The 14,680-nt window shown below is 60.6% G+C and overlaps 2 protein-coding genes across 2 annotated transcripts; both read left to right on the plus strand.

Moving 5' to 3' along the window:
- The first annotated feature begins 1,290 nt into the window (after positions 1-1,290).
- MTMR11 (myotubularin related protein 11) lies at positions 1,291-6,829 on the plus strand. The gene is given in 16 exon segments (XM_053967189.1): positions 1,291-1,575; positions 1,578-1,701; positions 1,704-1,756; positions 2,129-2,201; positions 2,290-2,432; positions 2,544-2,791; positions 2,885-2,972; positions 3,052-3,140; positions 3,257-3,378; positions 3,469-3,532; positions 3,708-3,778; positions 3,859-4,034; positions 4,323-4,496; positions 4,706-4,897; positions 5,117-5,380; positions 6,537-6,829. Coding segments are annotated over 16 exon segments (2,181 nt in total). The 5' UTR covers positions 1,291-1,371; the 3' UTR covers positions 6,633-6,829.
- Positions 6,830-7,069: 240 nt separating this feature from the next.
- On the plus strand, positions 7,070-13,218 carry SF3B4 (splicing factor 3b subunit 4). The gene is made up of 6 exons (XM_053967190.1): positions 7,070-7,164; positions 7,512-7,640; positions 7,917-8,459; positions 10,870-11,064; positions 12,138-12,308; positions 12,744-13,218. Exons 1-6 carry the CDS (start codon positions 7,131-7,133, stop codon positions 12,926-12,928), a joined length of 1,257 nt encoding a protein of 418 aa, XP_053823165.1. The 5' UTR covers positions 7,070-7,130; the 3' UTR covers positions 12,929-13,218.
- The last annotated feature ends 1,462 nt before the right edge of the window (positions 13,219-14,680 follow it).

Consider the following 14,680-nt stretch of genomic DNA (forward strand, 5'->3'; position numbering starts at 1 on the left):
AGGCTCCTTCATCCCCTCACCCTGAGGGCTCTGGGCATCCCCAATTCCCTCCTGGGGCTGCTCCTCATCCCCTTCTCCATCCAATTATTGGGATTTTGGGGTTACCATTTATTATTTCTTTTTGGGGTAATTATTTATATTATTTATTGTGTGATTCCATTTTGGTACTAATTCTTGGCTTTCATTTAAAAAAGAACACCCTTAAACACCCTTCCCTCCCTGTTTCTGTCTCTCCTTGCTGGTCTTGGAGCCTTTTCCCCAGCTGCATCCCTTTGGCTCCCTTTTTCCTGAGTCTCAGGACAAAATTAGGGATAAAATCCAGCATGGGCCATATGGATGCTGAGGCTTTAAATGAAAAAGAGGTTTGGGGGTGGTTGGAGATGGATTGTGGAAGGCGGGACCCTGGGAGCAGTTTCCCATCGGATTTCTGGCATTGGGATTTTCTCTCCCAGCTCCCTGTTTTTCCTTCCTCCCGGCGTTGTGGGTGGACACTCCATGCCCAGCACTGTCTCTGTGCCGGATGATTTTCCTCCAGGATCTTTCCTCCTGCCATGGCCCAAACTGACCCCATCCTGGCTTGGAGCAGCTCCCAGCTCAAAGCCTCCAGGAAATTCCTCTCATCTGCCAGCTGCCCGAGCCAAAAGCTTTCCCGAGCCCCCGGGAACCTCTGCCCTGTGATCCTGCTGCAGGAGGAAAATTGGGGTGCATGAGCTGCAGCCTCCAAAGCTGGCACTGCCCCAAAAATCTGGGGGGAAACACTCCAGGAATCCGAGCTGGAACTGGAGTTGAGTTTTCCACGTGCCTGGGTTGTGTCAGGATTTATCCTGCCACGTGCTGGCACTGCCACCTCGGCTGCCCCGGGCTTTGGGGTGCCCGGAGGTCTCGTGGCACTGAGGGGTGACACGGGTAGCCCCAGGGCCACCATCCACCTGCTGCCCGGGGGACTCGGCGAGGCCGGCGGGAGCGGGGCCAGCGTGGCTTGGGAGCCGCTGCTGGGCTGGGAGGAGAAGGCTCCGTGCTTCTGCCGTGAGTCACCGAGCAGCTTCTCCTGCCGTATGCCCGGGAGGGGCCCCGGGCCCCACTCCCGTACCGCTGCTGCGGGGTTTGGGGGGTTCCCCTGCACTGGGCAGCGCTTGCGGGACCCCAGAACCGCCCGTCCCTGACGGGGTCGCCGGCTCTGTACCCCCGCCCCAACGCCGAATTTCTGGGGTGCCTGAGGCCGCCCCCCCCGCCCCCATCCGCCTGCGGAGCTCCCGGCCCCGGGCCCCCCCCTCTTTCCCACCGCCGGTACCGGGCTGTGGGACGGCGGGGGGCGGAATGCCGGGATCCGAGGGGTCGGGATGAGTGGAATCCCGGGCCCCGAGGGGCGGGATGCCGGGGCACGGATGCCAGGGGAGGGCGGGATGCCGGAGTGGAGGGCGGGATGCCGGAGCCGGGCCGGGCGCTCGGGGCTCTTTCCCGGGCCGCTCCGGCCCCGGCGCTCCGGGCCCGCCCGGCCAAAGTCCCTGCGCCATGAGCGGGGCCCCGGGCGGCCGCCGCCCGACCTTCCCCGGGCTCCCAGGTAGGGCCGGGGCCGGGGGCCGGGGGTTTTGGGGAGCCTCGGGGCGCTCGGAGCCCCGGTCCCAGTGTCGGTCCCCGCAGGGGAGCGGGTGCTTGAGGAGGCGGCGGGCGCCCGGCAGCGCTGCGGGAACGGCGGCGGCTCCATCCCGGGACGCTGCTCTGCACCGACCGCCGCCTCGCCTTCCTGCCCGGCCAGGTGCGACGGGAACACCAGGAACACCGGGAATAGCGGGAGCGGGACCGGGAACGGGACCGCGGGGCCCCGCGCCGCCTGCCCGGGGGGACCCCTGCCCCGGCGCGACCCCATCCCAGCGCGTCCCGATCCCATTCTGAACCAATCCCACCGTACCCCGGCCCTCGGCTCAGCCCCACCCCACCGCACCCCCGAGTCCCGTCCCAGCCCATCCTGGCTCCTTGACTGCGGAGCCCGCCGTGTTCGCCCTGGGAACTCCTCACTGCAGCACAATGTGGGGGACAAGGCACATAGGTGCAGATCCATCCCCACCACCCTTCCTGGGACTGGGGGGACACCCTGGGGCAGCTTCCAGCCCTCCCCACTCTCCCACAGGCTCTTGGCTCCCGCGGCCTCCTCCACTCCCAGGACGAGGTGGCCCTGCCCTGCATCCACAAACTGGTGGCAGGTAATGGGGACACCTGGGGGCACGAGGGATGAGCTGGGCACGTCTCGGGGCTCAGCTGGCCCTGACAGCCTCATCGCCCCGACCCCAGCCAGCAGCTTCTCCAAGCCCAAGGTGCTGACGGCCGCCTCCACCCTCAAGTTCATCCCCGAGGAACTCGCCGTCTTCTGTCGGGATTTCCGCCTGCTCCACTTCTACTTCCCCGAGAACGGCTTGGCTCCGCAGGCGTTCCGGGTACGCCAGGGAGGTGCAGAAGCGTTGTATCCTCACCCTGGGGTACCCCGCGGTGCCGAGGAAGCCTGGGGGGGCTCACACCTCACACCCCAGCCCTGGCTGCCCTCGCAGGTGGCCAACGCCATCGCACAGGCGCGGGAAGCGGCTGCGTGGCTGGGGGACACTGCCGAGGGACACGACGGCTGGGCCAGCCCTGGGGAAACCACCCCAGAGGAGGATGAGGATGAGGATGAGGAGGAAGGCTCGTCCACCGTGCTGCTCTTCGAGAGCCTGCGGGACTGGGAGAAGGAGCTGCAGCGTCTCGGTGCTGCGGGCTGGAGGGTGAGCGCCGTCAATGAGCGCTTCGACATGGCCCCGAGGTACAGCCCCGGGGGTCCCCCAACACTGTCCGAGCCACTAGAAATGGCACCCGAGATTTGGGGGACCCCACCCCGTGTCCCACCTTCCCACAGCCTCCCCCAGTACCTCTGGGTGCCCAGTGGGCTTCTGGACCACGACCTCAAGCGAACCTTTGCCCACTTTCAGGAGCGACGGGTGCCTGTGAGTACCTGGGCAGGGCCTGGCGGGGTGGGGGGCACTGGGAGGGGGATGTGGGGGCGTCACCCCGTTTCTCTTGCAGCGCCTGTGCTGGCGCCACCCGGGTGGGGGGGACCTGCTGAGAGCCGCCAGCTTTCACCCGGCCTCAGAGCCAGGCAGCGAGGACGTGAGGTGGGTGCCAGGGGGCCCGGGGTGGGGGGCTGAGGGTGCTCAGCCCCGGCCTGGCCCCACCTGGGGCTCCCTGTGCCCCCGGCCTGGCCCCACCTGGGGCTCCCTGTGCCCCCCAGGTGCCTGGAGGCGCTGCTGCTGGGGGACCGCGGGCCCTGCGTGTTGGCCGACACGGCCGAGCTGCCCACGCTGGCCGACATCCAGCTCGCCCACCTGAGGCTGCGGGCGCTCTGCCTGCCCGGTAAGTGGCACCGGGCGGACCCTGAGGACCCCCAAACCCCCCTGGGGGGCTGGGTTTCCCCCCTTTGAAACCCCATCCCGTGGGATCCAGGCGCGGTGGCAGAGGAGAAGTGGCTCTCGGCCCTGGAGGGGACACGCTGGTTGGACCACGTCCGGTGAGCGGGGGGGTCTTTGGGGTGTAGGGTGGTATTTTGGGGAAAATTCACCCTAAATCCCATGGTGGAATGTCCCCCCTCGAGCCCACCTGGCACCGTGGGGTGATGGGGGCCACCCGAGTGGGTGACTGCGACATTTTGGGGTGCCCTGAACTCCTGCTTTTTTCCCCCCCAGCTCCTGCCTGAGAAAAGCAGCGGAGGTGGCGTCGCTGCTGGCAGGGAAGCGCTGCTCCGTGGTCCTGCAAGGTGGGGGGCTGGAAAAGGATGGGAGGGGGCTGGAAAGGGGACAAGGGGACTCCCCCCTCACCACCTTTTCCCCCCCCCAGAGCCCTCGGACCGGGACCTGAACTGCCTGCTGGCCTCTCTGGTGCAGCTCCTGGGGGACCCCCACGCCCGCTCCCTGCCTGGCTTCCAGAGCCTGGTGCAGCGGGAGTGGGTGGCAGCCGGGCACCCCTTCCCACGCCGGCTGGGGCTGCTGTGCCGGGACAGCCCTCGGGAGGAGGTGAGACCCCCCCCCATTCCTGTCCCAGCAGGGTGACAGGAGCTGGGACCCAGCCTGGGAGGAGGTGAGACCCCCCCCACTCCTGTCCCAGCGGGGTGACAGGAGCTGGGACCCAGCCTGGGAGGAGGTGAGACCCCCCCCCAATTCCTGTCCCGGTGGGGTGACAGGAGCTGGGACCCTGCCAGGGAGGAGGTGAGACCCCCCCCATTCCTGTCCCAGCGGGGTGACAGGAGCTGGGACCCAGCCTGGGAGGAGGTGAGACCCCCCCCATTCCTGTATCCCCCCCAGGCCCCCGTGTTCCTGCTGTTCCTGGACTGCACGTGGCAGCTCCTGTGGCAATTCCCGGCGGATTTTGGCTTCACCGAGGCTTTTCTCCTGGCGCTCCACGACAGCAGCTTCAGCCCCTACTTCAGCACTTTCCGCTTCAGCTGCCAGCGCCAGCGGGGCCAGCGCAGCAGCACGGTGAGGGGCAGGGGCGCATTGCTGCATCCCATTTCACCCCTTCTCCTCCTCACCCTCTCTCAGTTTCTCCATCCCCATTCCCAAACTGGGGACGGGCACCCCCAGATCTCTCATTTTACCCCTTCTTTCCCGCCCCCCGCACCTCCGCTCCGTGCCTCAGTTTCCCCATCCCGAATAGGCGACTGACTTCCCAACCACTTCCCCCGCAGCCCCGGCTCCCCAGCCAGACCTACCGGCCCATGGGGGGCTGGCAGGACCCCGGGGGGCACAGGGGAGGCCCCCACCCCTGCACCTTCCCCCCGGTGTGGGCCTGGGGCCGGCGCTACACGCGGCAGCAGCGGGAGCAGTTCCGGAACCCCGTGGGACCCCCGGGCCGCGCTGAGTCCCTGACCCCCGGCACGGTGAGTGCGGCGGGCCTGGGAGGGGGGGGCTCCACCCTCCCTTTGCCTCCCTTTTTCCCTTAATCCCTATTCCCCCCCCCGCAATTTCCTCATTCTTTCACCCCCTTTTATTCCTAAATCCTGTTTTTTCACCCCGCTTTCCCTCCCCCCGTTTTCCCCTCTCACCCCTTTTTGTTTCCCCCCGATTTTCCCTAAATCCCCGTTCCCCCCCTTTGCCAGCCCGCAGACCCCTGCCCGCGGGGGGGTGCCAGGCTGGTGCTGACGCTGGCCAAGGGCTCCTTGTGGCCCCACGCCCTGCCCTGGTGGAGCCGCCCCCCCCCGCGCCCCCCAGTGCGGGTGTCCCCCCCCTCAGACAGCCAGGGGACACAGGGGGGGCTCTTGGGGACCCGCCAGCCCCCCCCGGGGCTGCTCCTGCCCTGCACCGCCGGGCCCTGCGTCCGCCTCTGGCACCGCTGCTACCTCAGGGGGCTGCCCCAGGAACAGGTACGGGGGAAACTGAGGCACGGGGGAGGGCTGGGGATCGGGGGTGGTGGTTTGGGGGGGTGTGGGTTTGGGGGGGGGCAGTCTGGCGTGCTGCTTGGGCTGGGGGTGAGGATGGAGCCAGTTTGTGTCCAGCTGATGTCTGTGTGTCCATTGGGGGGTGGATGATGGATGGACGGATGGATGGATGATGGATGGATGGATGGATGGATGATGGATGGATGGATGGATGGATGGATGATGGATGGATGGATGGATGGATGGATGATGGATGGATGATGGATGGATGATGGATGATGGATGGATGATGGATGGATGATGGATGATGGATGATGGATGGATGGATGATGGATGATGGATGGATGATGGATGGATGGATGGATGATGGATGGATGGATGATGGATGATGGATGGATGGATGGATGATGGATGGATGGATGGATGGATGGATGATGGATGGATGATGGATGGATGATGGATGGATGGATGGATGGATGATGGATGGATGGATGGATGGATGGATGATGGATGGATGATGGATGGATGGATGATGGATGGATGGATGGATGGATGGATGGATGATGGATGGATGATGGATGATGGATGATGGATGGATGGATGGATGGATGGATGATGGATGGATGGATGGATGGATGGATGATGGATGGATGGATGGATGATGGATGGATGATGGATGGATGATGGATGGATGGATGGATGATGGATGGATGGATGATGGATGGATGGATGATGGATGATGGATGGATGGATGATGGATGGATGATGGATGATGGATGGATGGATGGATGATGGATGGATGATGGATGGATGGATGGATGGATGATGATGGATGGATGGATGGATGGATGGATGGATGGATGGATGATGGATGGATGGATGGATGGATGGATGATGGATGGATGATGGATGGATGGATGGATGGATGGATGGACGGATGGATGGATGGACCCCATGTCCATCCATGCTACCCCGTCCATGTTCCCATGCTGTGCTGGCCATTCTGCCCCGTGTTCCCATCCTCGTGTCCCTGTCCCATGATGAGCCCTCCACCTCTCCATGTTCTGGTCCCTGTGTTCCTGTCCCGTCCCTGTCCCGTGTCCCGTGTCCCCACGCCGTGCTGGACGTGCTCTCTCTGCAGCGTGGGCGCTTGGCCCCGTCCCTGGCCGGGCTGGCCGAGGAGCTGCAGCTGCTCCAGGACCGTCTCCGTGCCTGGAACCTGCGCAGACCCCACTGAGACCCCGAGGCCACCTGAGCCCACCCCAGGACCGCTCGGGCCTTGGGGGCTCTGAACAGCCCGGTGCCTCCGGCTGCTCCTGACTACCTCGGGCTGCTTGGCAGTGCCGGCAGGGGCGGAGCGGCGGCTCCCGAGGTCTCCCCGCTGCTGGACGGACGCTGCGGGCTCTCGGTTTTCCATTAAATTTGTGCTGCCTCCATGAGGCTCCAGGAGGCTCAGCGGTGGGGATGGGATGGGGACGCTGCGGGAGCCCAGAGCTGCGACACCTCCGCCACTGGGATCGTGGGGGCACTGAGGGCCCTCCTGGCCATGTCGCGACAGAAGGGCCATGTCGCGACAGAGCGAAGGGCAGCGCCCCCTGCCCGCACCCAAGATGGCGGCCGCGCCTTCCCCTCACGGCGCCACTTCCGGCCCCGTCCCGTTGACGTCTCTTGCGCCTTGACGTCACTCGCGCCGTGCGTGCGTGCGTGCGGCGCCGCGCGCGCGGAGCGGGAGAAGATGGCGGCGGGGCCGATCTCGGAGAGGAACCAGGGTGGGAGCGGCGTGAGGGGCCCGGGGCAGCGCTGGGGACACCTCGGGTGCATCGGGGGCGTGCGGGGTGCTGCGGAAGGCTCTGTGGGGAGTGGGGACTCCTTGGAAGCGCTGGCGGAGATTTTGGGCCCCGGGGGACACGGAGGGAGGCGCCGGCGGAGCTCCGAGGCCGTGGTGGGCCGTGTTGTTTTTTTTTTTTTTTTTTTTTTTTATTTTTCCCGCGAGGAAAAAGAGGGGCTGTGGAGCTCCTGGATTAAAGGCAGACGTGAGGGGTGGGATGCGGGTTTGTGGGGTGTTTTAACTTGGGTGATGTGGCGGTGTGCCGGCTCTGAGCTCGGTTCCTCGCAGATGCCACGGTGTACGTGGGGGGCCTGGACGAGAAGGTCAGCGAGCCGCTGCTCTGGGAGCTCTTCCTGCAGGCCGGGCCGGTGGTCAACACGCACATGCCCAAGGACCGCGTCACGGGCCAGCACCAGGGTGAGGGAGCCCCAAAAAAACGGCAACGAGGGGGGTGGGATTGGGGTGTGGGAGAGAGCGGGGGGATCATCCTCTTGTCCCTCAGGAGGTGTTGGTTAAATGAAGTGGGTGAATCGGGTGGTAGGCGGTATAAAATAAAATTAAAGGGGTTTCAGCTGATAATTAAATGGGGTTTTCGATGAGCTGGGGTTTAAATCAAGGCGGGGGAGGGTGTCGTGTCCTGAAGTCGTTTTGGGGTCTCTTGCCCCACCCCTGAGCCCCTTTGGCGTCCCCCAGGCTATGGCTTCGTGGAGTTCCTGAGCGAGGAGGACGCCGACTACGCCATCAAGATCATGAACATGATCAAGCTCTACGGCAAACCCATCCGCGTGAACAAGGCCTCGGCCCACAACAAGAACCTGGACGTGGGCGCCAACATCTTCATCGGCAACCTGGACCCGGAGATCGACGAGAAGCTGCTCTACGACACCTTCAGCGCCTTCGGCGTCATCCTGCAGACCCCCAAGATCATGAGGGACCCCGACACGGGCAACTCCAAGGGTTACGCCTTCATCAACTTCGCCAGCTTCGACGCCTCGGACGCGGCCATCGAGGCCATGAACGGGCAGTACCTGTGCAACCGGCCCATCACCGTGTCCTACGCCTTCAAGAAGGACTCCAAGGGCGAGCGGCACGGCTCGGCGGCCGAGCGGCTGCTGGCGGCCCAGAACCCCCTGTCCCAGGCCGACCGGCCCCACCAGCTCTTCGCCGACGCGCCGCCGCCGCCCTCGGTGCCCACGCCCGTGGTCACCGCGCTGGGGCCCGGGGTCACCCCGCCAGGTGGGTGCCACGCCGGCGCGGGGCTCGAGGTGCTGCCCAGCAGTTCCCGCCTCTTTCGCCGATTTTTGGGGTTTTTTTGCCTCTGGCCCACTTTGCAGCACCTGTATGGGGTGGGGCTCTTTCCCCAATTTGGTTTTTTTTTTTCTTCCTGGCCCACTTTCTAGGACCTGTATGGGGTGGAGCTCTTTCCCCAATTTTTGTTTTTTTTTTTTCCCGTTTTAGGGTTTTCTTTTCCTCCTGGCCCACTTTGCAGCAGTATGGGGTGGGGCTCTTTCACCAATTTTTGGGGTTTTTTTTGCCTCTGGTCCACTTTGCAGCACCTGTATGGGGTGGGGCTCTTTCCCAAATTTTTGGGTTTTTTTTTCTTCTTTTGGGGTTTTCTTTTCCTCCTGGCCCACTTTGCAGCGCCTGTATGGGGTGGGGCTCTTTCCCAAATTTGGGGGTTTTTTTTCTTCCTGGTCCACTTTCAAGCACCTGTATGGCGTGGGGCTCTTTCCCAAATTTGGGGTTTTTTTTTTCTTCCTGGCCCACTTTCTAGGACCTGTATGGGGTGGAGCTCTTTCCCCAATTTTTGTTTTTTTTTTTCCCGTTTTGGGGTTTTCTTTTCCTCCTGGCCCACTTTGCAGCAGTATGGGGTGGGGCTCTTTCACCAATTTTTGGGATTTTTTTTGCCTCTGGCCCACTTTGCAGCACCTGTATGGGGTGGGGCTCTTTCCCAAATTTGGGGTTTTTTTTTTCTTCCTGGCCCACTTTCTAGGACCTGTATGGGGTAGAGCTCTTTCCCCAATTTTGTTTTTTTTTTTTTTTTTTTTTCTTTTGGGGTTTTCTTTTCCTCCTGGCCCACTTTCCAGCACCTGTATGGGGTGGGGCTCTTTCACCAATTTTTGGGGGTTTTTTTGCCTCTGGTTCACTTTCAAGCACCTGTATGGGGTGGGGCTCTTCTCTTTCCCAAATTTGGGTTTTTTTTTTTTCTTCCTGGTCCATTTTCAAGCACCTGTATGGGGTGGGGCTCTTTCCCAAATTTTTGGTTTTTTTTTTCTTCTTTTGGGGTTTTCTTTTCCTCCTGGCCCACTTTGCAGCGCCTGTATGGGGTGGGGCTCTTTCCCAAATTTGGTTTTTTTTTTTTTCTTCCTGGCCCACTTTCGAGGACCTGTATGGGGTAGAGCTCTTTCCCCAGTTTTGTTCTTTTTTTTTTTTTTTTTTTTTTTCTTTTGGGGTTTTCTTTTCCTCCTGGCCCACTTTCCAGCACCTGTATGGGGTGGGGCTCTTTCACCAATTTTTGGGGTTTTTTTTGCCTCTGGTCCACTTTGCAGCACCTGTATGGGGTGGGGCTCTTTCACCAAATTTTGGGGATTTTTTTGCCTCTGGTCCACTTTCCAGCACCTGTATGGGGTGGGGCTCTTTCCCAAATTTTTGTTTGTTTTTTTTTTTTCCTCCTGGCCTGCTTCCCAGCAGAGTGCCCTGGTGGCCAAGAAGGCCAGTGGCTCCTGGCCTGTAGCAGGAACGGTGTGGCCAGCAGGAGCAGGGAGGTCATTCTCTGTTGCCCCCCAGCTGGGTGATAATTAGCCTTGACTTCAGAAAGCTTTAATATATTATATTTTTATATTACAGTAGCAAGAGCTCTCAATAACAACTAACTAACAAAAAAAAAGCCAAACTGTTGACTGTCTCCTGAGAGACCTGACATAGCTCTACATCTGATTGATCATTGAATGTAAACACCATCACCAGAATCCAATCAAGCAATCACCTTGAGTAAACGATCTCCAGATCCCACATGAGAACAAGGGGCAGAGATAATCGTCCTTTTGGTTCTCTTCTCTCTGCTTTTCTCAGGGAAATCCTGAGAAAGTCGGTGCCTGCTCTCTGTGGCCAGAGAGCTGCTGCCACAATTCTCCCCCCTGTACTCAGGGCACACCTCGAGTGCTGTGTCCAGTTCTGGCCCCTCAGTTTGGGAAGGATTTTGAGATGTCCAGAGGAGGCAACGAGGCTGGAGAGGAGCTGGGAACACAAACCCTGTGAGGAAGGACTGAGGGAGCTGGGGGTGTTCAACCTGGAGAAAAGGAGACTCAGGGGTGACCTCATCACTCTACAACTTCTTGAAAAATGGTTGGAGTCAGGTGGGGTTGGTCTCTTTCTCCAGCAGCTGACAGAACCAGAGGACACAGTCTCAAACTGCATCAAGGGAAGTATAGTTGGATATCAGGAAAAAGCTTTTTATGGAAAGGCTGATAAAGTTTTGCCATGTTCTGCCCGGGGAGGTGGTGGAGTCACCATCCCTGGATGTGTTTAAAACAAGCCTGGGTGCCAGGGTTGAGTTTGCTGTTGGGGCTGGGTTGGACTCGATGATCTCCGAGCTCTCTTCCATCCCAGTGATTCTGTGAATTCCGTGATTCCCGTTGTGTTCCAGGCCTGCCTCCCCCCGGCTCCTTCCCTCCGCCGGTGCCGCCGCCCGGAGCGCTGCCCCCGGGCATGCCCCCGGCCATGCCCCCGCCGCCGATGCCACCGGGCGCCGGAGCCCCGGGACCGCCCTCGGGAGCCGCCCCCGCGGGGGGACACCCCCCTCACCCACACCCCTTCCCACCGGGAGGGATGCACCACCCAGGTACGGGGCTGGGAGGGAGCAGGGAGGAGCTGGAAGGAGGCGGGGATCGGCGTCTCCTCCTCCTCTTGTCTTTCCTGCGCTTTTCCTTTCCTCCCAATTCCTGCTGGACCCTTCAGGCAATTCAAGCGTGGGCAAATTATTGGATTTCTGAATTAGAACTAATTAGCTGACCGGTCCCTTTAAGGAATGAAGCGTGTGGCATCCAGTAATTTTTTGGTAATTATCAAAATACTGGAATACAGTCTGAGCAGGGAGGGGTTGTGATTGCTGAAGGATCTGGGGAATTCAGGAGGTTGTTGCTGTCTGGGAGACACCTGAGCAGGGAGAGGTGGTTCTGCCTTGAGTTGGGAAGGTGAGGGATGCAGGGACACGGGAAGGAAGGAAGGCAGGAGCTGATTTTGGCATTAATAATTTAATGAAACCACTTTTTTTTTTCCCTGCTTCCCCACTATTTTGGCCCTGTGGTCTTGGCAAGGAGCTGTGTCTGCATCTCGGCTCTGTGCTCAAAAGCACAAATTCTGTGACATGTGCAGTTTAATGATTCTCTGGGATTTGTTTGATCCCGTGGCTCCAGAGCTTTATAATTAGGGAGCTTTGTGTGATCCTGCTCTGGCCACGCCAGGAACAGATGCTGCAGGGCCTGAGCAGAGCCAATTACACCTGGCCAGGGAAAACCAGGCTCGGGAAGAAAGAATCATTGGTTTATTTGTTTGGTTGGTTTTTTTTTAATGGGACAAAATGGGATAACTGGGAGAAAGGAAGTTTAGGGGGACTCTGGCTGCCCCAGTTGGAGCAGGACAGCCTCCCAGAGTTGTCCAAATTCTCCAGGGATGGGGATTCCTCACTGTGCCAGGGCTGTGCACACTCTCTATCCCATCTCTTTTCCCACCCACTTGCATCCAAGCCCTTTCCTCTTGCTGTGATCTCCGTGTTCCCTTCTCTTTAACCCCCTTTTTGGCAGCAGAAGCCCCTTCTGCACCCACAATTTCCAGACCCAGCTGGAATTTTGATTCCCGGGGTGGGGGGTGGGGGCTTCCTGCCACCCCTAACTCCATCATCCCCCCCCCCCCCAGGAATGCCACCCATGCAGGTGCACCACGGGCCCCCTGGCATGGGGCAGCACCACCCAGGACCACCAGGCTCTGGAGGGCAGCCACCCCCCCGGCCCCCCCCGGGAATGCCACACCCCGGACCCCCCCCCATGGGGCTCCCCCCACGGGGGCCACATTTTGGATCTCCAATGGGTGAGTGGGGTCTGTTCTGGGGGAGGGGGGAGCTCTGCTCTGGGGGAGGAGGAGGGGATGAAGCAAGACCTGGGGGACCTGGCACCCCCCCAACTCTGGGGGTCTTCACAGGGCTTCCTCAGTGTGACCCTGCAGACCCCCCCCCCACGGGGATATCCACAGCTTTGGGGTGATTCTGGGGGCCTGTTGTTCCCATGGGGGTCTTGGGAGCAATTCCTGTTTTTGGGGAGCATTTGCCAAGCTGGGTGTGAGGAGGGGCAGGGGGGGCACCTGCTGGATGTGGCACCCCTGGCTGTGGGTGGGGTGGGCACCTCCAGGGAAGTTTTTGGGGTGGCTTTGGGCTGGTGGAAGGTGTTCCTCCAGGGGGTTTGGTGGTGGGGGGGGGGCTCTGTCCTTTCCTCCTGGCACTGACCCCCCCCTCCCTGTCCCCCACAGGTCACCCCGGGCCGCTGCCGCACCACGGGCTCCGCGGGCCCCCCCCGCTGATGCCACCCCACGGCTACAACGGGCCCCCCCGGCCCCCCCCCTACGGCTACCAGAGGGTCCCACTGCCCCCTCGGCCGGCGCAGAGACCCCCTGGAGTCCCCCCCCGCGGGCCCCTGCGGGGACCCCTGCCCTGAGAGGTGGGGGACCCTCTGCTCCCCATCCTCCCACAGCCCCTGGCATCAACATTCCCATCCCTGCAAAGGGCTGGGGGCCGTCCCCTACTCCTCCCTTCCCTCCCCAGTTTTTCCCACCGTTTATTTTTATAGTGTTAATGTTCCTCCCTCTCCTCATCTCCTCCCGTTTCTCTTCCCCTGGAAGCTTTTCCAAGCTCCTTTTTACTGGATTTTGTTGGTTTTGTATGGAAAGCAGTGGCCACCCACTTGCAAATAAAGGATTTGGGAACCAGAATGGTTTCTGGGTTGGAGATGAGGCTCTGCTGAGATCTTTTCCCCTGCTTGGACCATTGGGAAGAACCAGGCTGGAGGGATTTGGGGCAGAGCTGATCCATGGTCTGATCCCTGCTCTCTTCAGCTGCTCCAAGGAAATGTCTGGATTCCCATTCTTCAGCTGCCCAAATCCAGGGAGCTGAGGTTTGACTGTGGAATGTTTTGGTGCCAAAGTTTAGACAAAGTCAAACATTCCCCAGGGAAATCTTCAAAAGGCTTGGGGTCCACAAACCCCTTCTGCTGCCCCTGGGCAGTGCCAGAGCCTCCAAGAGCTGGGAGTTTGTGGGGGGACATGGAAGTGGGAATTTGCTGCTTGCTTCCTTCTTCATCCCAGTGTTGTCTTCTTACAGCCAGCTGGGTCTGGATGGGATAGGAAGAGAAGGTTGGAACCCCCTCCTGATTTTTCACACCCAGAAATGTGGGGAGAACCCCACGTGGACTGGTCGAGGGAGTGGATTTAGGTGTCAGGGGTGGGAACGGGGGTTCCCTATGGTGCTGAGAGCCAAGGGGCTGAAGAGATCTCCAGTATCCAAAAAATCCTGTGTGGATACAGGGAGCCCCAGGGTGGCATTTCCCTGCTCCTCGGTCGTGGAAGCCACCAGGATCCCCCTGGGGCAGCCAATCTCCCTGCATGGACACAATCATCATCCCCTGGGGGTATCCACTGTCACCCCCAGTTTTATCCCATCATCCCTGGTGTTATCCTGTCATTCCCAGTTACATCCCATCTTCCCCCTGCTTGCACTCCGTTGTCAGCCTTGATTTTCTCCCCTTTCCTCCCATTTCCACCCCATCATCCCCCTGTTTTTATCCCATTCCCCTCAGCTCTTTCCCACTCCCCGTGTTTCTCTGTCCTGCTGCCAAGCCTGTTCCCTCTGATGATCCACAAAAAAAAAAAACAAAAACCCCGGGCGCCGAGCAGAGCTCTGCGGTGACAGTGGCACATGAGTCACCGGCTGCCTGGGGATGTGGCACTCCTTGTCCCCTCCCCGGGGCCGGGGCTCACCGAGCTGGTGATCCCTGGAGGGCACAGCCTGGATCCTGGTGCTGCCCATTTCCCAGGGATGCTCCTCCACTGCCCCCTCGTCCTGCACTTCCACCCCCCTTTTAGGTTTTGGTTTTTTTTCCCACAATTTCTTCTCAGCTCCTGGGTTTCTAAATCCCGGTGCAGACTGGTCCCCATCCCTGTTTTCCAGTCTGAGGGGTGAAGTGCTAATCTTGACGGATCCTGGCGGATTGTGAGGCTTTGGGGTTGACAGCCTGGAAGCTGCGACAGGGTCAGCTCTTTGCAGGGGATGCAGGAGAAGGGGGGTTCAGGGAAGATTGGGGCTCTGGGAATGTTGGGATGATGAAGGATGAAGAGGCTCTGGGAACACTGGAATGCCAGTGAAGGGGTTCAGGGAAGATTTGGGCTCTGGGAATGTTGGGATGATGAAGGAT

This window comes from Vidua chalybeata, chromosome 29 (assembly GCF_026979565.1).
Source record: "Vidua chalybeata isolate OUT-0048 chromosome 29, bVidCha1 merged haplotype, whole genome shotgun sequence".
Lineage (NCBI taxonomy): Eukaryota > Metazoa > Chordata > Aves > Passeriformes > Viduidae > Vidua > Vidua chalybeata.